Source organism: Rhinolophus hipposideros (genome assembly GCF_964194185.1).
Source record: "Rhinolophus hipposideros genome assembly, chromosome: 8".
Taxonomy (NCBI): domain Eukaryota; kingdom Metazoa; phylum Chordata; class Mammalia; order Chiroptera; family Rhinolophidae; genus Rhinolophus; species Rhinolophus hipposideros.
The window spans coordinates 85,322,591-85,344,023 of NC_138054.1; the positions used below are offsets into that span (position 1 = coordinate 85,322,591).

A 21,433-nucleotide genomic window follows, 5' to 3' on the forward strand; every position below is an offset into this window, starting at 1 on the left:
AATACCTTCATCCTCTTAGCTACCAGTAAATGATGATATGCCCTCCCAACCGGTCTGACTGAAACCTTTGTCAGGTAAGACCATCTCCAATTCTGGATGCTGGAGAGGAAGTTGTCATGCATTACACAGTGACATCACTATGTAGCTTGGCACTTCAGTTTACTTATCAAATATAAATAATATATATTTTTTATTTTATAGGAAGGACAAATGCGATGTGACATATCGTGTTGAATTCAAGGAAATTGGGATGTAAAAGCAAGTCATTAAAACAAATACTTATATCACTGATTATTATACTACAGGAAACATTGTATCATGCATGCTTTATTTGCATGAGATCTCTATCTGTACTTGAAGCATTCATTCTTACCTTTGAAACACGTATAATGATGTTCTCCCGGTTTGAATTGCATGAGTTGGCTCATAGATGGATTTGTCTAAACAGCATTTTCCCACGTGTCGCATAGCTTTGTGTCACTTTAGAACCTCAGTTTTAAGCTACAGTCCCTTTAGTCATCAAATATTGCATATTCAGTCTTACTAATAAGTTGAGCCAGATCTATTTACCCAGAGTATATAGTTTATAATTAATAAGTAGCATTTGTCTAATGCCTTTCTCTCTAAGGACCAGATTGATGGTATACTTTAAGCTGCACATCATCACCAGGAAGTCAGGACAGATTAGCTCTTACAGTTTCCACTTTGCAGATGAAGAGGAGCTACTCAGAAGCAGTTGACTTCCTTAGAGAGACAAAGAGGAATCCCATCTAAAAGAAATGCACAGGACACTGGCTGGGGTTTGCAAAAATCTGAACATTTTCTCCAAGAAAAAAATGAAATAGTGCAAAGATTACATTAAGATAGCCTACTTTATAATAAAATTGTTGTGATCTCAGGTTCAAATCAGACCGACTAAGCAACCTACCTGTATGTCACCTGACGCCTGATTGAAGGAGAGCTCTGTCCATTTCCTGAATTCTCTTCTTTTCTGTTAGATGATCAAGCAAAAGTTTTTCGTGCCCTCTCCTGGCTTGACTTTGAAACTGCATAACGGTGAAATTACTTAAACTTCACTGGGTGGGTCCTTCCTTAGATAAAGTCATGCATTCCCCTCTCTTTCTCCTTTTGGACTAGATAGACACCAAGAGGACTAATTACTTGGTGTCTGGATAAAAGTGGTTGGATTAATCAGGCTCCAGATGTCCATTCGACAAGCTGAATAGAGAGACCAAACAACCATTCTTAACGTAAATAGTGCATATTCTTATTTTGTATATTCAAAAATGATGCTATTATTGGAGGGAACTCCATGTGCGTGTGTAAAGTATACCCTGAGGCATTGCTGAGTGTGTAAGTTTGTCAGTAAAACCAATAGAAGAGATGTAGATAAACTTCAATAAAAGTATTCTGAACATGCTCAAAAACATCTGTATTTTTCTTTATGGCCAGGGACAAAGGAAGCTAAAGATAAGTGTCAGGCGTCCCGTGGGGGCTGGAGTTGCTACAAGATCATCGCTGAGCCTGTGCACGCACAGATAAGTTCTAAGTATTGACTCCTGCGGAACCCTTGTGTCATGCTCCAGGCCAAAGGGAATCCGGAGAGACAGCTGAAATGTACATGGTGTTTTCCTCGTACTCTATGGCTGTCACAGCTTTATGGCTGAAACAGTCATCTCCCCAGAGCTGCTCTTCAGAGCTTCCAGAACCTCTGTTCAATCATTCACTTGCTCACCGAACATTTATTATACTACGTGTTTGTTACAGGGCACTGCCTTCAGAGGCTGGCTGAAAGGACGCCGCCGATATTGGAACTTACAGTTTACTAGGACAGTGCTGTGATAGTGACAGACATTCATTCTGTCACGGTGCGCACAGAAGTGACCAATTTGTTGTCCCACTAAGGTATGCTGGGGGGAGGGGTGAATATGTGCATTTAGGGACATCAGTACGTTTCGGTAAAACAATCAATTACATTTTCTACATATTGTATAATTAGGATTTAAAGTATTAGAGACGGCATCAAATATTGAGCTGATACAAAATTTTCCAAATACAATATTTTCAAAAGTTTAGCTTTCTTCTGTGACTGTAACTTTTTTACATATCAGGTTTTATGCTTGAAATGGCTATGTGCACTAAGTGAGCAGGATGTTTTAAGAAGGGTCTCTTCAAGTTTTTGATAGTCATGAATAATGAGAAACTCATGTAGGTAATAAAAACTTCAAACACTTTAACATTAAAAAATTTACAAACGTGACAATATTTAAAGGAACGTCTTATTTTTCTTTCACTAACAATTGTACAATGGAAATTTCTTATGGTAACATTAACGGATTTTGAATCCCATCAAACTCTTTCATCACAAGCATTTTTGAATAGTGACAGAGCTCTGATTTAAAGCATGTTCTTTCAGGGTTGCTCTCCCCTTGCTATGTACTGGTGTTCCTTGTCTATGTCTACCTGGCATCTGTCTGATTGGTCAATGTCTGTGCCATCTCAGACGTTGAATATTTTTAATATCACCCTGCCCACAAGCATGGTTAAAGCAGTTATTCTGAAGTTAGCTTGGACATTGCTTGGATAGCAGCCAAAAAATGGACCGAAATATCTGATACTATGTGAAGACAGGTTTGGGTCAGTCATCTGGGCCTGCTTTGGCCAGACACCCCCCTCCAACCAGTCTCCCTGCCCTTTCACCCTGACCAGTTGTACCTTGGGTTCTCGCTCCTCTTGGGCCCCTGGCACCCAACTCCTCCAGCAGGGGCCCAGGCCCTCGTCCATGCTGTGCAGCCGTGTATCCTGCAGCTGGCCCCTGGGGTGGATGTCCAGGTGGGAACACGTGGCAAGCAGCAAATGCCACTGATCCTGCTGCCAACTTGTTGGCATCACAGGGCAGGATGTCAGATTCTGTTCTGCTTCAATCGTTCTTTAGCCCAGAGGTGGCTGGCCTGGCTGGTGGCCCCAAGGGCCATGGGATCTTTATGTGGTGTCCCACCTGTCACCCAATTGCAATACACCAGTGTGCTATGACCATTGGTTGGGACACTCTGCAGTAGAGGAAATAAAACGTACAATGATAACACTACCTATTATTTAGCACGTGTGGTTTACAGTGGTCGTTCCCAGTCGGCCTCATTTAATCCTCACGAGAAGAACCGTATGGACTATCATCCCATTTACAGAGTAGGAAATTGGTTCAAAAGGGAGAGTTGCTCAGGTTGACATGCTTCGTCCACACTTCCCTGACTGGGAGCCTCAGGGATGTATACATTGGGGGACTGAGTTAAATCTAAGTTATTGGGTGACAGTTTTACTTGCAAGTTTTGGGGGGAAATTTAACTGGTTAATAATATATTTTTATGCTAAAATAGACATGTGTTATGAAATCCAATAACTGCACAAATGTGCAAAACCAAACATGAAATTTCAAAGAGATGTTGTGGCTCATGGAGCGCTACTCTGAGCTACGCCCTCAGACCCATGGGAACGGGATGACAGCTCTTCTGCCATGAATGATTGAGATACACTGATGTAACTTATTTTTTTTTCTGATTCCAGATCCCATACTTATCCCATGTAGAAAATCGTTAAGGTTTTAAGAGAGTTTCAAAGAGAGTACTTTGAGCATGGGCTTCAGCTGCACATTGAGCCTGTAGAGACGGGAAGTGGGGAGAGAGCATCCCAGGCACAGGATGTGGCATGTGCAAAGTTAGGGGGCAAGACAGCGGGTCTGTGGAAGGTGGGCAATGGCTGGAGAGACAAGTACATGAAGATGTGTAATGGGAAATACGATTAGCAAGTTGGACTGGCTTTGGGAAGTCTTCTATGTCAGAGAAATCTACGTGATACTAGCAGTGGTGAGCCCAGCTGGAAAGCTAGAGGTGGGAAGGCATGAACTGGAGTGGCAGCAGAGGAAAGGAGTGGGGGGCTTGCATGCTGGAAGCCATCAGGACTTACCAAAGGATGGGCTGGGGGCAGGATCCGAGAGGGAGGTGGAAAGTTGCTGAACTTGCAGCCTTCCTGAGGTGCTGTCAAAACATCCAGGTAGGGAGTTAGCAAACAAGTGACTGAGCCCAGGGCTAGGTAGGATTTGGGTTGTGAATTATCTGCCTATAAGTGAAAACTGTCACCTTGATATTGAAAGAGATTGCCATTCGAGAAGCCGAGAAGCCGCCTGAGAGGTGTAAGGAGAGCAGGGCCACATTTGGTCAAAGAGGCCACCTGAGGAAAGTTTAACGGGAGGGAGTGTTCAGCAGTAGTGAAGGACGGAGAGAGGCTGGAGAATGGTCACATAGTGCTTGGCACATAGTAGACACTCAAATATTTGTGAGAAGAAAAGAAAAACCAGAAGTAAGGAAATGATACATTCAGGTCAAGTAATATGAAAGAAATAGTGGTAGAACCTGGGCATGGGATGTTAAAAGGATAACCAAGAGATTGCTGCATTTGTTCCAGAAAATGGTGGGGACTTACTTCCTACACAGCCTTCCTGCACTGAATATCCCTTATGAACCATTAGGAAACTGCATGTGGCCCTGCAGAGTGGAGGGTGCGGTGGTGTGGGATTTAATGTGTGACTTTCGCGTCAAGGTTACAAGGTAATGCAAACTGGGGTCTTTTCAATACAATCTCAACTTCTAGAGATTAAGAAATATATAATATCACCAAATGGCTTACCTTGCTTCATTACAAATCGCTTCTTTTTCCCCCCATGTGTCTTTTTCCCCTCTTTGAAATAATGAGGACCACAGATCAGTAGGTTCAGTTGTCCATTTTTTAAAAGGTTATTTAGAAAGACTCTGCTTCCTGAGAATCCCACCCAGACATTTCTCAATACGTTATTATTTTTCAAATGTCCAATTTCTGTCACTTAGAGAAAGGTCTTCCGATCTTTCCGGTTTTAAAAACTACTGCTCTGAATCGGAGAAACTACAAAGGCCTTGGGGGTACAGACTCACTGGACAGCGAGGGTGGGTCTGAGCGGGAAGCCCCGCGCCTGGCTCTACTGATGAAAGAAGCCAAGGGGCCAAAGTCCACACAGAGGTGTGCAGAGCGCGCGGCCGGGTCCCTGGGGCCCCTCCCCCACCCTTGATCCCCCGAACTCCCCTGCCCTTTGAGCCCAGGGCGGCTTGGGCGCTGGCACACGTGCCCTGGTCACTGCGGGGACCAGCCTTCCGGCAGGCTGGGGACAGGCGGCATGCTGCGGCTGCTGGCGTCCCGCTGTGGAGGCGGGGGCTCGCGTCCTGTCTCGGGGCTCCGCAACCCGGGCCGCAGCCTCAACCGCCAGGCCTCTGATGCCCCCCGGAACCAGCCCCCCAGCTCCGAGTTCGTGGCCCGGCCAGTGGGCGTCTGCTCCATGATGAGGCTGCCTGTGCAGGCCTCCCCTGAGGGGCTGGACGCCGCCTTCGTCGGGGTGCCCCTGGACATTGGGACCTCCAACAGGCCAGGGGCTAGGTAAGGCCTCAGGGCTCAGGGACACGTGGCCGGACAGCATGAGAGTCACAGGGCACAAAGTGGCGACTCTGCTCACCTCACTGGGGGTTGGGGTTGCAAGCTGGTGCCTGGCCCCCAAATGCCTCTAATAGTTTGAGAGAAAGTTGATTTCCATCCTTCCTCATCGAGCAATCCTGAGGACTGAACACGTGAGTCATGTGTCATCCATTGGTAAAGAAAGGTAATTCAGAGAACTTCTCCACAGCCTGATCCCAGATATTGCTGGGGTGGTGGCTGGGCTTACTCTCAGTTTACAGTGGCAGGGGGCATTACATTGGAGAACAGAAGAAGCTGGTTGCCCCTTCTGAAAAACCTCTAGATGTCACGTGACGCAAGAATTGCTCAAATTAAGGCAGTTTTCCTAAGATCAAGTCAGAGGAAGTAAAGTTCATTTTCCTAATTATTGAGCTTCAGCTTTTTCTGATTCAGCTCAGCCACATTACATTCGGACTCCTGGTCTAAATTATAAATGCCACCAATTATTAAATGTCTAAGCGCAAGGCGCTTTGCATAGATGATCTCATTTAATTCTTACAACAGGATAAGGTAAATATCATAATTATTTTACAGGTTAGGAAACTAAGGCCCAGGAAGATTGAGATTATCGAATGCCATTTAGTAAATTGGTGATGGGTAGGTTCCTAAATCTCTTCAATCTGTAGCCTGGATCAGTGGTTCTCAACCAGGGTTATTTTTGCCTCCAGGGGACATTTGGCAGTGTCTGGAGGCATTTTTGGTTGTCACAACTTAGGAGAATGGGTGCTACTGGCATCTAGTGGGGACAGACTGGGGATGCTGCTAAACATCCTACAATTCACAGTATGGCTCCCCATAACATCTAGCTCCAAATGTCACCAGTGCAGAGGCTGAGAAGCCCCCACCTAGGCAGGACCTCTAAGCCTTTAGGGATGGTTCTTCTCCTTCCAGATTTGGACCCCGACGGATCCGGGAAGAATCAGTGATGCTTCGGACAGTCAACCCTAGCACAGGAGCCCTCCCCTTCCAGTCCCTCATGGTTGCAGACCTAGGCGATGTAAATGTCAATCTTTACAACCTTCAGGACAGCTGCCGCCTAATTCAAGAGGCCTATCAGAAAATTGTGGCCGCTGGCTGTATTCCTCTGACCTTGGGTAATGGCATCTTCAAGGGCAAGTGCAGGTCTCTTCGCTCAGGGTTCATTCATCTTGGGCTGGGGTACAGCTACTTCTCCAGGGCAAGCCACTGTGAATGTGGAGACGTAGGATAGAGAACATCATTAATGTATGTATTTGAACCCGTGGGGAGAGGATATTTAAATGTTGGACTATGACTAACAGGGATGGATGAGGACTAGCATTGGCCTCCATGCAACATTTAAGGGGTGCCAAAAAGTCAACAGGATTACTGACTTTCCCCTTTTGCCTCAGGCTCCAGTATGGTTCAATAGTAGTTACTGGTCCCATCTTTCTGTAAAATTCATCATGGATTTTTTTTTGCATTGGTTTTGAGTTTTAAAAATATTCTATTCAAACAGTATTCACGTTGATTACTGAGCTTTTTGGCACCCCTTACATTTTGCGTCCCTGCAAGCAGATGCCTCCCCCTCCTTACCTTTGCCCTAGCCCTTGGTCCCAGGCCTAGGGAAGGCTGCCAACAGGGGTTCAGTGTGACTTCTGAACTATCTCAAGGACATTGTTTGACTTGGAGAGATCTTCAGAGCGCAGTTCCCTCCTCGTCAAGGTCTATACCAATCTATCGGGCGGCTTTCCCCTTCTCCACCTCCCCCCTACTGCCCCACTCTGACTGCAGCATTACTTTCTCTGCTGGTTCACAAATAGTTAAAATGACATAGACCTTTTTCTAACTATCAAATTTATTTTTGCCAAATGAGAGGGACTAGGTTGCAGAGCGTAATAGTAAGAAGTGTGGTTTCTGGATGGCATGGTTTAGAATCTCAGCTTCACCTCTCACTAGCTATTGATGCTTCATTTTCTCACCTGTTCAATGGGAATAATAATTATAACAACATCTACCACATTATATTGTGTGAGGGACATGTAATGAAAGTGCATCCAAAATGCCCAACATTATGTCTGGCATATTTTGAGCTTTAATTAATGTTAGCTATTTTTTTTTTTTAAGATTTTTTTATTGGGGAAAGGGTACAGGACTTTACTGGTGTGTACTTCCAGGACTTATTTCCAAGTCAAGTTGTTCTTTCAATCTTAGTTGTGGAGGATACCATTCAGCTTTAAGTTGTTGTCCTTTCAGTCTTATTGTGGAGGGCGCAGCTCAGCTCCAGGTTCAGTTGCGTTGCTAGTTGCAGGGGGCGCAGCCCACCATCCCTTGCGGGAGTCGAACCGGCAAGCAATCTTGTGGTTGAGAGCCTGCACTCCAGCCAACTGAGCCATCCGGGAGTTCAGCCGCAGCTCAGCTCAAGGTGCCGTGTTCAATCTTAGTTGCAGGGGGCGGAGCCCACCATCCCTTGCGGGACTCGAGGAATTGAACCAGCAACCTTGTTGTTGAGAGCCCACTGGCCCATTTGAGAATTGAACCGGCAGCCTTCGGAGTTGGAAGCATGCAGCTCTAACCGCCTGAGCCACCGGGTGGCCCAGCTATTGTTTTTATTAATAGTTATCAATAGCAATACTTTTCTAGGCCTGTGCTATTCAATATGGCAGCCACTAGCTGCATGTGGCTATTTAAATTCAAATTAATTTTAAATTAATTATTTAACTTATTAAATCATTATTGATTTAGATAAAATTAAAAATTTAGTTCCTCAGTTGCATGAGCCACATTTTAATAGCCCCATGTGGCCAGTGGCTACCATATTGGCCAGTACATTTAGAGAGCACGTCCATTATCTCAGAAAGTTCTATCGGACAGAGCTGTTCTGGGCATTTTACCTGTATGCCTTAATTCACTTAATTTTTTATATATACATATTTCATGATTTCTTTAGTTGTGACGGTCATGATCAGGCAATCTCTTTTGAATGATCAGTAAGTTTTCTGCTGGCCCAGCTCCAGTTACTATTTTTTTTTTTTTTTTTTAGTTTCTTGTTCTTGAATCTTGAAGTTTTTTTTTTATCTTGAAATTTTTTTTTTAATTTATTGGGGTGACATTTGTTTGTAAAATTACATAGATTTCAGGTGTACAATTCTGTATTACATCATCTATAAATCCCATTGTGTGTTCACCACCCAGAGTCAGCTCTCCTTCCATCACCATATATTTGATCCCCCTTACCCAATTCACTTAATTTTTAAGTGACAATGTAATTTCAAACATCCAGTGGCCATTTCCCCACCGCTGGACAAGATCTTATTTTAGCTGCGGTTATAGTTCTTCATTCTAATAGAAAGGGAGGCAGAATTGGACAAATTGAAGATTATTTTGTGTAATACACGGTCCTCTAATCTCACCCACATTTCAGATGTTTTCTTTTTTGCAGGTGGAGATCACACAATTACATATCCTATATTGCAAGCCATGGCAAAAAAGTAAGTCTCCAATGTCTGGGCCCAAGCAAAGTTTCAACGTTCGGGAGCTAGGGAGTAAGTTGTTTGCAGCAGGATGGCATCAGGTGACCTCTACTGGCTCAGGTTTATTGGGGGTGATAGGAACTTCCCGAGTTGCTTCTGTGGATCAAAATTAAGGTTGGGCTCCAGGTGTCTCTGTCAGTCACCAGCTGGAAGCCAAGACAATTTATTATTAACACTTCTGCCTTGCTCCAGCTCTTCTTTGGTATGCACGCTCAGCATTTGCCTGTTTTTAGAAGATGAGCCCCTAGTGAAATCCACAACCCGAGTTAACTTGTTTTTTTTGTTCAAAGGCCAAACACAAATATTGACAGCCTCAGTCGTGAGGCTGCTGAGGCCCTGGTTTTTCCTGCAAGGGCTCCTTTCCCAGAAAATGAGAAGCTGGCTTTCCCAGTAGTGGAAGTCTACCAGGGATTGACTAACTTTGGTTAATTAGTTTGAGAAAGAGAGATGGGCCAAGGCGGTGGCAGCTCCAGAATTCATAGATGGGAAAGACATGTGGGTAGAATTCTAATTTGGGGTGTGAGGGTACAAGTCTTCTCTCGAAGCTGTGTTTGCTTAGCATTGTTTTGGATTGTATGTTTCTTTTGGGTGGCCAGCAGGGTGGATGGAGATTATGGCGAGAGCTGGGTTGAAGCTGCCGCTTGGTGCCACAGAGACAAGGTGGCTCATTGGTTCAGCGGAGCTCACCCTTCGTTGTCATCCTCCCAGCTCTCTCCATCTCTAAGTGAAGAAAATTCTGGGTGATAGGTAGTGGGTGGCAGCTAAAGCACATGTCTATTTTTGACCTGACTTCTCTGAGTTTATTGTTCTGAGATGCTAAGTCCTTTGAAGATAGCAACCCGTTGCAAGGCTGGTAATTGAGGCCAGGGCTCCCCTCCTTGGCCATGAACTGTCATCAAGTTTTGGTGGCCTGGAGGGTGGCTGTGCTCAGGCCCCATAAGGAAGCAGGGCCTCTGAGCTGCCCTGTTGTCATCAGGCATGGCCCTGTGGGGCTGCTGCACGTGGACGCTCACACGGACACGGCTGACAAAGCCCTGGGAGAGAAGGTCTATCACGGGACGCCCTTCCGCCGGTGTGTGGACGAGGGACTCCTGGACTGTAAGCGCGTAGTGCAGATTGGCATTCGGGGCTCTTCCTCGACCGTGGATCCCTACAGATACAGCCGGAGCCAGGTGACAGGCCGAACGGCCCTCCCACTGTCCTTTGCCCACAAACTACCTCTCTCCATTGCCCACTTGATGGTGTCTATGGATTCAACAGGGGCTTTAAGAATCAACTTCAGAAAATGGGGATGAAAGTCTGAGCTGGCATCACGAGGGTTGCATGGGGCAGAGAGGAGAGAGGACGTTAGTTCATGAGGTAGAATAGGCCTCTTGTTGGCGTGGGGAGGCAAGCAGAAACCAACCAAGCCCTGGTGGTTGCTGCCTTGGAAAAGAGCTGAGGCAGTCCAAACCCAAGGCAGGTGGCCGCCATCTCGGTTCTCATCCTCATACCCACTAGGCAGAGTGGCTCTCAGGTAAACACATATGACAAGATCCCAACAGGAAAGACCCACATCCCCTGCCTTTAGCGTGTGCAAAGGCCAGTCTCCTGTACAGAGCTATTCAGGATGTGCTGGCATGAGCTGTCCTGAGTTTCTCACTCTTGCTGTAGCCAGGCTTCTCTCTGATCCCATCTCCACAGGTCAGCTTTGACATTCTCCCTGCTTCTTTACCAGCCATTGTTTCTCCCTTCCTCACCTGTAAAATGGGGATGTAGTTCCCTCCTCACGAAGACTGAGGGTCAAATGTGACATGCACATGAAGAACTTAGCACGGGGTTTTGCACATAGGAAATGCCCAGGAAGTGCTGCCATGCAAAGGCCTTGACTTCTCGCCCTTCAATTCCTACCTTCTCAGGGCTTCCGGGTGGTCCTGGCTGAAGACTGCTGGATGAAGTCGTTGGTTCCTCTGATGGGGGAAGTGAGGCAGCAGATGGGAGGCAAACCCGTTTATATTAGCTTTGATATTGATGGCTTGGATCCTGCCTATGCCCCAGGGACGGGGACTCCTGAAATTGCTGGTCTCACTCCAAGTCAGGTAAGGCGGCTCCACCAGTGACCATTCCTGGGAGTGAGGACTTTTAACTCCCTACTTTTCTGGGCCTTGTAGTGAGTCTTCGGGAGTCAGGATGGGATTTTCAAAGCAGAGCACGTAGACCTTTACTGGGCCAACTGCAGGTTTGAATACTCACTTATTGAAGAGTGGCTGATTTTAGCAAGGGCCCATTTCTTCTCTGGGATTTCACGGTTCTTTACCTGATTTTTCTGCCTCTAGTCTACCTGCAGTCGGTTCATGGGAATATTACGTTTTTGTGGTTACATTTTAAAAGTGCGCACAGTGGGATTAACCAGTTACCAAGGTAATTCAAGAGTTTTGGAAATACCCAAATGAAGCTCCCATAGGGTGGGCTGAGCGTGAACCTGGGGAGGCAGAATTGGAGTGAGGTTGTAAGTAGAAGGGAAGGTCCAGGAGGGGAGGGCCTTTGTTTTGTTCACTCCTCTATCCTTGGAGCCTAGAATAGCGCCTGACATAATAAATAGTAGGTACTCCACTTGTGAGGAAATGAATAAAGACTGCTTAAACTTAATTATCTCACATCCTCCAAAAACAGGATGGTCGTAACTGCCTCTTCAAAGCCATTCTCAGTTCCCATCAAGAGAGATTTCTGAAACACAATCCTCATTCCTCCGCTCATCATCCTTCTGGGCTTTTCACCTGCAGAATGACAACTTGCTGACAAAGCAACTCTCTTCCTACCACCGCTTCCCCTCACTTCTGCTGTCTTCCGGCCCTGTCTAACTACTGGTACTTCTACATTGGCACCTTTTGCACGTGTCTTTCCCTTTCCCTCTGCCTGGGCTGCCCTCCCCTGCTCATCTGCTTGGTTAATTTCTTGAGCTAAGTGTTTCCACTTTGGGGTGGCCTTCTGCCACCTCTTCTGACTCTTGTGTACTTTATACTATTCTACCCTGGTTTCCTTGAAGCCCTTCATTTGGCGTAGGAATGATTGGTTTGCTTGTCTCCATGATCACACTATGGTGCCCTGAGGAACAGGGGCTGTGCGTTGGTCATTTGTGCCTCTGGCAGTCAATAAATGTTTACCGAGGGAAAGCAGCAGTTCCAGCAACAGTTCCAGTCAGAAGGCAGGCATGTGCTGGGAGAAATCCACTGAGGCCTCTCCTGGTTGCTTTTCACTGGCAATGATTATTACACTGTGGCTTGGTCTTGGACAGGCTCTGGAGATCATCCGGGGTTGTCAAGGCCTGAATGTGGTAGGTTGTGACCTTGTGGAAGTTTCACCACCGTACGATCCTTCGGGTGAGTAAGCAAGAAATCTGTGATCTTTAGGCAGCTACCAGTTTAAATGATATTAATTTATTTAGCAAGTAGGAGATGGATGGGTCCTTTTGGATAACTTGGGAACCTGCTGAGTACAACCTACAGTGAAGAAAATAAACCTATTATTACATACCTTACAAACATGAGCTAATGAACCCTAACAAAACCCCTGGGAGGTAGCTAAGGATTATGAGCTTGCCCACCAGTCCACAAGAGAAAGAAAAACAGTTCTCGGTTTGGAGATCTGGTGGCACAGATCTCCTCCTTTGATATTTCATTGAAAAGTGAATTCTCAAAGGTTAAATAATACTTATTAAAATTAATGAAGTGGGGAGTTAGCTGGCTTAGGAGAGAGATTTAGTACACATGTCATCCCAGTAATTTTAATTTAGAAAACCTTACAGTTAGGCCAATTAGCCTCAGAGGGTATATAATAAATACAATAAGCACCATTATTATCGGTTTTCCTTTGAGGGAAAATTTGTTCTCAGAAAAAACAAAGAACCTTTTGAATTTTAAAATACTATTTCCAAATGACGCTTGATTGGGCAGAATGCCTGGGAAAGCATGTCTGCAGGGTGGATGGACCGCCCCCCTGCCCCACAAAGTATGGAAGGCGGGACCCTGGAAAGGAAGCACCAAGGGAGGAAGGCTGAGGGGCCCTGAGAGGCTTGGTGTCTTCACATCAGGTTTTACCTCTTTGTAGGGAACACGGCCCTCCTGGCAGCTAACCTGCTGTTTGAGATGCTGTGTGTTCTCCCCAAAGTGACAGTCGTTTGAATCTCGTGCTCTTCAAGATAAAACAGATTGCATCAATGACAAATGTTCAAGAAGAATTTATGAGCAAGCAGTCTGAGTACTAAAGAGTTTATGCCAATAAAACTTTCTGCTGCAAGTGTCACTCACTGGTGGCTGTAAAATCAGGGCCTTTAGTAGAACTCTTAAAAAAAAAAAGTGCTTGTGCTGCATTGATTTTTTTCCTTTAATGAAAGATGGTGGAAGATAAAGGGGAAAGGGATGGAGAATTTAGGTCAAGGTTGTCTAAAAACTGGAGGAATGAAATAAAAGAAAGACTGTGAAATAGCACTGTATAAACTTTCCACATTTCTATAGTACCTTCCTTCAAAATACAGCTCCTCCTCTGAGGAGCCGGGGGCTGCATCTTGGTTTCAGGACCATCCTGAACATAAACAAAAGGTTTGAAAGTAACACGCAGGTCCTAATAAACTTCGCACTCACAAGCCCAGGAGGTTACACGAAATGTCTCTGAAACCAGATGATACCAGGTGGCCTCCAGAGAGCCCTGGATGACACCTCTTTAACCCACTGCCTGCAAGCCTCAGTGTTGTGTCACCTACTCTTCAGAGCTGACACACCCTCTGTGACAGCAGTCCCCGAAATTTGTAGTGAGGATGCGCTGATCTTAAGCCTGGGCTGAGTTTCATGCAAATTCAGTTGTGTTGATAGATCCATGATCAAATCATCACCTTGTCATGCAGGAGAAGCTACAAGTAATCATCACACATTAAAATAGTTTATTTTTGTGTCCAGTTGGTAATATTCTTAAAACGAAAGTAACATCAGCTTCAGTGCCTGTTCACAATACAAAACAAAAACAACATAAAAAAGACACCATTTGCCAAATAAGTTATTTGTTCCTAAGAGTATCAAAAGTGCAAAATATTCACCTTCTTTTCAGATCTGTCTCAAAAGTATAATTATTCTCCTTGTCAAACTGAACAGATAGATGCAGCAGCTGTCGCGCTGCGCTTGTTTTCAAGGGACCATGGCAGGTATTTGGATGTGAACAATATTTCATTTGTTAAAATGTTTTGCATCAGCTTTCAGAGAATTTTACTTTTAAAAAAACGTGTGAGGGTTTACTGCTAATCCCATTTCCCAAACAAAGCAAATCACTTAAAACACATACAGATCCCATTTCTCTTTGTATCAGGAAAACATGTATATCCTGAATGTGGAGGAAATCAACCTATTGTTTGAAAACGACAACCACATTTTCATGGTCAATAAGTGATGACAGCGAGACTGTGGTGCCTAATGAAGCTAGGGCAGTCTTGTGCATTGAGACTGCTAAGTTGGGGCTGCCGACCTCTCTGCTAGACAAAATTGTGCAACTGACACCTCGGCCATAAAAAAATATTTTTCAAATGGGCATGTATTCTACAAAGACTTTTTTTTTTTTTTTAAGGTCAGTTTTCATCCCCATCTGCTAAACATGACATATAGTCTCTATCAACCAGTAAAACCTACCTCGAAAAGTGGCAGTGTTGTCAGTTGCAAGATACATAATGGAAGACTAGGAAGTTAAAACCAAAACTGGGTCTGTGTGATTCCATACATCAGAAAGAGAAATGGTGGCATAGGCTGAGCATGACGATGGATGGCTTGTACATTTGACACAGAAGTATACAAATTAATGGGAACAGCATTGGGGAGGAAAGGTGTGGGAGGTCAAGGGTAAAGTTCATTTTTGGGAGGAAAGGCGTGGGAGGTCAAGGGTAAAGTTCATTTTAAAATAAAAGCTCCCTAGTGTCCTCTTGGGAAACAGATCTAACAGCCCCCAAAGAGATCTGTAGAAGAGATTTTGGACTGAAATATTTGCCAGGAATATCTTCAATCCTAGTCTCACTTTCCTTTCTTAGTACAAATGGAAGGTACAGCTGTCTGAAGGTGCTTTTTATTTTAATGATAAAACATTTTTTAAATGAATAAATCTGGGGAGTTTTTAGTTTTTAGAAATTAAGGTCAGGAATTCCATTAATACCAGAAATTAAAAATGAAAACCTACCACTGAATCAAAACATTGTCATATAAGCAACCTGGCCATAAAAGACCCAGAGAATAATTTCGAGGACTGGTGCATCAAGCATCCAGATGAACTCCGTGATCATTTCCACGGGGGCTGCTGCCGTGAGCTGTGGCGATCAGTAAGCATCCACTTTGAGGGGGTCATGTGGAACAATGAAGCCTGGCAGTGATTTATTTTTTTCCATAAAGCTATCGATTCCGTGAAAACTATAGGAATTCCTGGGCTCAAATAATTGATTATTTGCCACTGTAGCTCAATATTGAAATCATTCAGGATCCAAATGGTTTAGTTTAAAGCAACTATGTTTGAAGAAAATACTAACTTATTTTGTCCCATCACTGATTTTGACCCTTCACTTTACAAATTGCCTTTAAGGAGCAATTTGCTCTGACATTCGAACAGACCACTCTTCGAGGTCGTCCAAACTCCACTGGTGGTTTTGCCCTGAAAAGAAAAGGTAAGCTCTTTAAATGGCTGGTATGATCCAGCCTGGAGTCCATCGTACACTGCAGCTCAGCAAGCTAATGACAGGTCTGACCCTGTTACTAGTGAAGCAGCTGTAAGTTACGAGTGAAACAATTAAGATGAGACATCAAAATATAGGCCAGAAGCTCAAAGTTATGCCTTTTCCAAAACAGGAGTCTAGAACAAGTCTTGGTTCACCTGTCACAAAAGAGAAGTTGAAGATACAGCACTTTTGGGGTAACAGTGTTCAAAATACAATTGTTGAGAAATGTTAGGTTCCTTGATACAAAGACACATCTGGCATTTTACTAAAGAGACACCACTGGAGTGAAAAGTTTCCTTGAGCCTGACTCATGGCAGGTGGGAACAATGTGTCTTCAGTTGAACATCTACTGGCTTATAGCAGCTTATCTCTACATTCAGAGAACAAGATTAAAGTTATGGCTCCTAATATCCATACCCTAAAACTCACAGAGGCAGAAAGGCATCCGAAAACGTAAATGGCTCAAGTCATTACAGTACTTCTTGCCGTGTGAATCCTTCCTGGCTACGTTTAGTGCTGGGGAGGCGGCTGATGGGACGCTCACAAGGGGGTCCCCTTCAGTCACTGCCCAGCCCTCCCTGTTCTTGCCTTAGGAAGAAAACCAAACTCACATGCAGAACCCCCACTCATCCCATCCTTTTAAAACCGTGGCTGGCAAACTGCTGTAGGGGGAGACCCCCAAATAGACTTTAGCTACTTACTACCAGAAAACCATCAAATGTAAGATTACTTGGAACCAGGCCCTTTTCAAGATGCAGGGCCTAGAAGCTGCTGTGGGTCGCCCCACCGTTACAGCATGCACCGTGGCAGCAGCACAGCGGGGCCGGGAGCGGGAGCCGGAGGGGGAGGGGGGGTAAATGAACCATCCAGTGATGAGCACACCAGGCTCTGGGAGGTTCCGTCTAGGTACTGCTATAGGGTGCTTCTCCCATAGCAGACAGGACAGGGGAGGGTGTGGTGAGCACGGAAAGGGACAAGAAAGGGAGCGGAAATGAGCAGTCTATTTTAAGTAGTGCGGCATTCAAATGAGGGGAAAAACCCCAAAGGAAAATATTTTGATCTAGAGAATTCAACTTGTGGTGTTTTTTACTCCTAGGTTAGAACGGGACAAAGGAAAGATTCTTCTTCTAGCCACTGTTCTAGAAGAATCATCTAAAATCTATACTCTGTCCACTGTGATAGTTTGAGTCCTGAAAATACCTGTTCGCAGGGGCCTGTTAAAAAGCCTGAAGAGTTCAAGTCTCTTTCTGAAATCCTCTCAGTCTAGTTCAGGCCAAGATGGGATATAAAACCTCTGTAAGGAGCCTTCCAACAGGCGTTCCATCCATAAGGACAACTTGCTCAGTTTTCCTTTGATGGGCCTGGATCCAAGGCCACAGGAAGATTTTCCCCGAGATTCACCCAAATGGAGGGGAGAGTCAAGACCGCCGCAGGCCCCCATGGCCTCCTCCTCTTCCACTGTTTTTTGGGGCTTGAAAAGGCAGAAGTATTTCTTGTGGCCATTCAGAGCCAGTACATAACCAGTGTAGTCACGTTCCATGAAGTGCTTGTCATACTGGTTTGGGATTGGGGCTACATCTTGAGCAAATTCTAATAAGTATTCGAGCCATTCTCTGTGTTTATCTAGACTCAGGAAGGAAAAGTGTAGGCAGCTGCTCCTGTAGGAAGAAGAGAATGAGGATTTAGGGTATTTCCAGACACATTCAATTGCAGGGAACAGAAATACCTCAGTCAGACTTCAAGTAATAGGAAGGGGTTGCACGTCATATGGGCCAGAATGTAGAAAAAATGTGACGGATTTCTGTGGGGGCCGGAGGGCTTCTACAAGAGCTGCAACACTCTGCTCATGCATTTCCCTGTCCCTTGCTGGGTGTCACTTAACGTCATTCTCAGTGTCCAGCTTCAGGAAAATACACAATATCTCCAGAATAGTTTCCTGAAAGGGCTCAGGGAAGAACCAACAGGACATGAAGTCAAGGGGTGAAAAAGGTCCCCTCATGATGGCTTAGATATCCGGGTTAGAAAGGTCACAGCCAACCTCTCGCTGCACAGATACAAGAGGAAAGGATAGGGTTTTCCTCCGCTCCCCTCCTTACGCAAATGTGCTTGCTCTGGGTCCCTTTTTCTCCATCTGTCGCTCACACACTCGAGCTTACCCAGTAAACGTGTAGACCTCCAAAGCGAATTTCTGCAGTAGGCTGGTCTTGGTGGAATTCGACAGGATGAGGACCACATTCATGTGGCCTGGCCTCAGGCGCACCAAGTTACTGGTGTACGTCACATCCGTGAGTTCAGTTACCTCCACAAAGCCTTTTTTAGGAATCTTGCTGTGGAGAAATAGAGAGGAGTTAGGATATTATCAGGATAGGGGAAGGCCGTAACTTTTAAAAGGAACAAGTGGAAGAAAATGCTATGCTCTAATCAGACTAGATATGTGATTTAATGTTCTTGAGCCTGACACTCTGGCAGGACGGGGATGGTCCCGATGACTGGACAATCCCAGGCTTACAAAGAGCCATTCAGTCGGTGTAGAAGCAGCTTTAGGACAGGACGAAGGTCACTGACAGTTACGGTGACTCATCACTTTCTTCTTCGGGCTCATCTAGCATCTCTGACACGCTTCTTTGCTTCCTGCCCTCATTATTAAATCTGAGACTGAGAAACTAATGGTGCTGAGTGGATGGAGGTCCAGTGTCTAAATGCCTAGAGGGTCTCAGTGAACACGGATCAGCGGTGACTTTTCCCTACGCCCACATCTCACGCACAAGGAGCTGAACCAGAGTTCTTATATGTTTGAATATGTCCATATTCAAACACTGCTTTATTAGACCACATGGACTGTGGGTCTGCTGCTAAGGGGAGGTGGGTTTGGTGTTTTGTTTGAAAACCTGCTGTTTTCTTTGGTGATGCTGGGCTCAGTCTTCCCGGCCTTCTCGTGGGCTTCTTCTTTATCTGGAGGGTTTGACTCGCGCTCATCGTTTGAGTCACTAAAGTGAGAAAAAAGGAGTTTTACAGCACAAGGGGACAAACCACCATGAGGTTTGGGGCTCTCCCTTGAGAAAGTGCATGGAGAGGGATGGAGGCTGTTACCTGAAAGCCTGAACGATGACGGTGCCGAAGAGGATGAAGAGGGCAGAGAAGACCAGGGACAGAAGGGGCATCATTTCCCTCCTAAAACAAAGTGAACGAACTTACAGACTCTGCTCAGCTCAAGATGGGCTTCTGTGATGTATCAATTCATGATGTTAGGTTTCCTCTCTCTGGCTCAAAAAAACATAACCCCAAAAAGACCAAACCAAAAAGCTTTCACAGCAACTTTCTAATTTCATACAAATAGAGGGGTTTTTTTTGGGGGGTGTTGTGGGATAAATAGAGATTTTCCCCTCACTGTTTTAATTTGCAAATGGCTTATTCTGTGAGTTTGATTTTAGGTGTCAGTACCTCAGGCGGTGCTTAAAACATCCTGCAGAAGGAACAGTAAGAGGGTAAGAGGGTAACAAAGGGTTTAACTTGTTCATCATGGAAGAACATTTGGATATTGAGGGTAGTCTCAGTGACTAGAAAGTCTGTGGCGCTATTTCCTTGATTTTGAATGTTTTTTTTCCTGGCTGGAATAATTCAGATGTGGCCCAGAGGGCTAGAGTCGGGAGAACAAGTTGACCTTTCACAATTTCCTATAGGACTGGTGTTCTAAGATTTTATTCACCCGCAAACACTCATCAAAGGCCCACCATTTTTCAGGAGCTGTGCAGGGTGCCAGGAATCACCAACACAAATGAGATGGGCTTCCATCCTTCAGAAGCCCACAGTCTTCTTGGGGTGGGAGTGGGATATCCCTTCCATCTCTGATTAATTCATCAATGGGTTTGTATATCTCCACACTGGACTCCATGCGGTCAGGCCCTGGGCTGGGCACCAGAGGTGCCCTGATGAAGAGGATGATCCCAGACGCTGCTGTCTGGAAGGGCAGCCGGTGCTGATCTTTTCTTTCCCAACCAGTGGGAAAGTCCCAGTCAGCAAACATGAAATAAGTGAAGTTACGGAAAGAAAAGAAAAGCGGAACCATTGCTGAAAATGTGTAAACATTCTTCTACTTGCCCATATTGAGTATATACTCATAGCAAAGGACATACTTTTTCCAAAAGAAAAACAGTGGTCCTGCTATTAATGGAGCAAAAGAAATGCAATCTAGCAATATTCCTACCAGTTGTTGTGAAAGATGCTTTCCCAGCAGTCTGAGATGTAGTCAGAGGCAGAGTACAGCCACCGAAGGAGAAAAATCTGTTGAAAGAGAAAATGGATGACGGTCAGGACAGGACTCCCAAGCGCCGGTGGGAGGAGCCCTTTCTCAGCACAGTGCTGGTGCTGAACCTGTGCTCGGGACCTGGGAGCTCACCAGCCCTGCCCGGTGCCCACGCTCCTGGGCCACATGCTTACAGGGGCAAGCTCATCGGTCAAGTCAGGGAGCACAGCTTCCGAGGACAGAAGAGCTGGGTCTTTCCGCAGTTGGTTGAGATAACCCAGAAGGATGAATTTATCGTTCTCGCTCCCAGTCCAGGGATCTTCCAGGGTTTTATAGACCACCCTGCCTGCCATGTTGCGTCTTTCTAAGATAGACACCTGGGAGAAAAAGAGAAAAAACCATGAGAAGCCTCAAAAGAATGGTAAGTTACAGGGAGGATGGAAAAAAGGGTCAGCAATAAGCTCAAATACAAATAGGGATCAGTATACAACATCTGCAAGAGATTTAAATTTTTCTGACAAGAGAAATTATTTTTATGAATTTCCAAAGCTTCTGTTAAAAGATAAAGGTCTTTTTTCTCAATAAACTTTGTTCTATAATCTCTGACTTAAATTAATAATAAAGGAAGCGTTTGTTTTTTAGAGAGATTTTCCATGATTACGAAAATGATGAGACAGAGAAGAATTGCACGCTTCTGTAGAGCGTGATGACAGAGCACGTGGAAGGAAGGAGAGACAGTTAGGATGATGTGAAAGGCAGAAGTGAAGGAGGGAGAAATGTCGAAAGCGTAGTAGTACTGGTAGTCTCGGGAAGATTTTGCAAACTACATACTGCAAGACTGGACCTGCCCTGGGGAAAAACTGGGGAAAAAACTGATGGTCTGTAATCTTTAGCCATAGGAAAAGTAGTTTCTGTGAAGGCCCACGGCTGACAATCTCGGAGGTGAAATCACCAGGGTGAAAGACTGTCTTAAGAAGAGTAGGCTTTCACAAATTGGTAGCCACAAGATTGCCATGGGGATACGAAAGACAGTTTGGGGAATATAATCAATAATGGTGTAAAGATTTTATAGGGTATCCGATGGACACTTGTCTTATTAGGGAAATGGCTTCAGAGACAGTGTAGATGCCTGACCACTGCAGTGCACAGCTGAAGCTGAAGCTGAATAACAATGCCAACTATAGTTTAATATATATATGGTCACGGGATGTGGAGTACAGCGTAGGGAATAGAGTCAATGGAATTGTAACAGCTATATACCATGTCAGAGGGGTAGTAGATTGGGGGAGGGGAGTTACCACTTTGTGAGGGGTGTAAATGTCTACTATTACATTGTTTTGTACACCTGAAACTAATAATAATAATAAAAAAGAGTAGGCTTTCAAAACAGGCTCAGAGGTTTCCGGATTTGCTGGAATCTGTATACCCCTGAGGAAAAAAGAAACAGAA

At 45.0% G+C, this 21,433-nt stretch overlaps 2 protein-coding genes across 5 annotated transcripts in view; one reads left to right on the plus strand and one right to left on the minus strand.

Moving 5' to 3' along the window:
• Positions 1-4,959: 4,959 nt before the first annotated feature.
• AGMAT (agmatinase (putative)) lies at positions 4,960-13,488 on the plus strand. 2 transcript variants are annotated; one of them, XM_081057459.1, is made up of 7 exons: positions 4,960-5,457; positions 6,424-6,626; positions 8,933-8,981; positions 10,000-10,195; positions 10,922-11,101; positions 12,298-12,382; positions 13,110-13,488. In XM_081057459.1, the coding sequence occupies exons 1-7, from the start codon at positions 5,201-5,203 to the stop codon at positions 13,181-13,183; spliced, it is 1,044 nt and encodes a 347-aa protein (XP_080913585.1). In that variant the 5' UTR covers positions 4,960-5,200; the 3' UTR covers positions 13,184-13,488. The 2 variants fall into 2 exon arrangements, with proteins under 2 accessions (XP_080913585.1, XP_080913584.1); XM_081057458.1 differs by having other exon boundaries at positions 4,966-5,457; positions 6,424-6,644.
• The window catches only part of DNAJC16 (DnaJ heat shock protein family (Hsp40) member C16), a 36,283-nt gene continuing 28,081 nt past the window's right edge, over positions 13,232-21,433 (minus strand). For all 3 annotated transcript variants that reach the window (XM_081057454.1, XM_081057453.1, XM_081057452.1), the window contains 6 exons: positions 20,179-20,361; positions 19,946-20,022; positions 18,832-18,912; positions 18,630-18,728; positions 17,898-18,068; positions 13,232-17,399 (listed from right to left, as the gene is read on the minus strand). In XM_081057454.1, the coding sequence (XP_080913580.1) occupies positions 17,000-17,399; positions 17,898-18,068; positions 18,630-18,728; positions 18,832-18,912; positions 19,946-20,022; positions 20,179-20,361 (1,011 nt within the window). In that variant the 3' untranslated portion in view covers positions 13,232-16,999. The remainder of the gene's footprint in view (positions 17,400-17,897; positions 18,069-18,629; positions 18,729-18,831; positions 18,913-19,945; positions 20,023-20,178; positions 20,362-21,433) is intronic.

Bases quoted from the DNA above. Each gene is read 5' to 3' on its own strand.
- AGMAT (XM_081057458.1), top strand. From the start codon at position 5,201: ATGCTGCGGCTGCTGGCGTCCCGCTGTGGAGGCGGGGGCTCGCGTCCT. The intron at 10,196-10,921 runs GTGACAGGCCGA...CTACCTTCTCAG, and splicing joins ACAGATACAGCCGGAGCCAG to GGCTTCCGGGTGGTCCTGGC. The intron at 12,383-13,109 runs GTGAGTAAGCAA...ACCTCTTTGTAG, and splicing joins ACCACCGTACGATCCTTCGG to GGAACACGGCCCTCCTGGCA.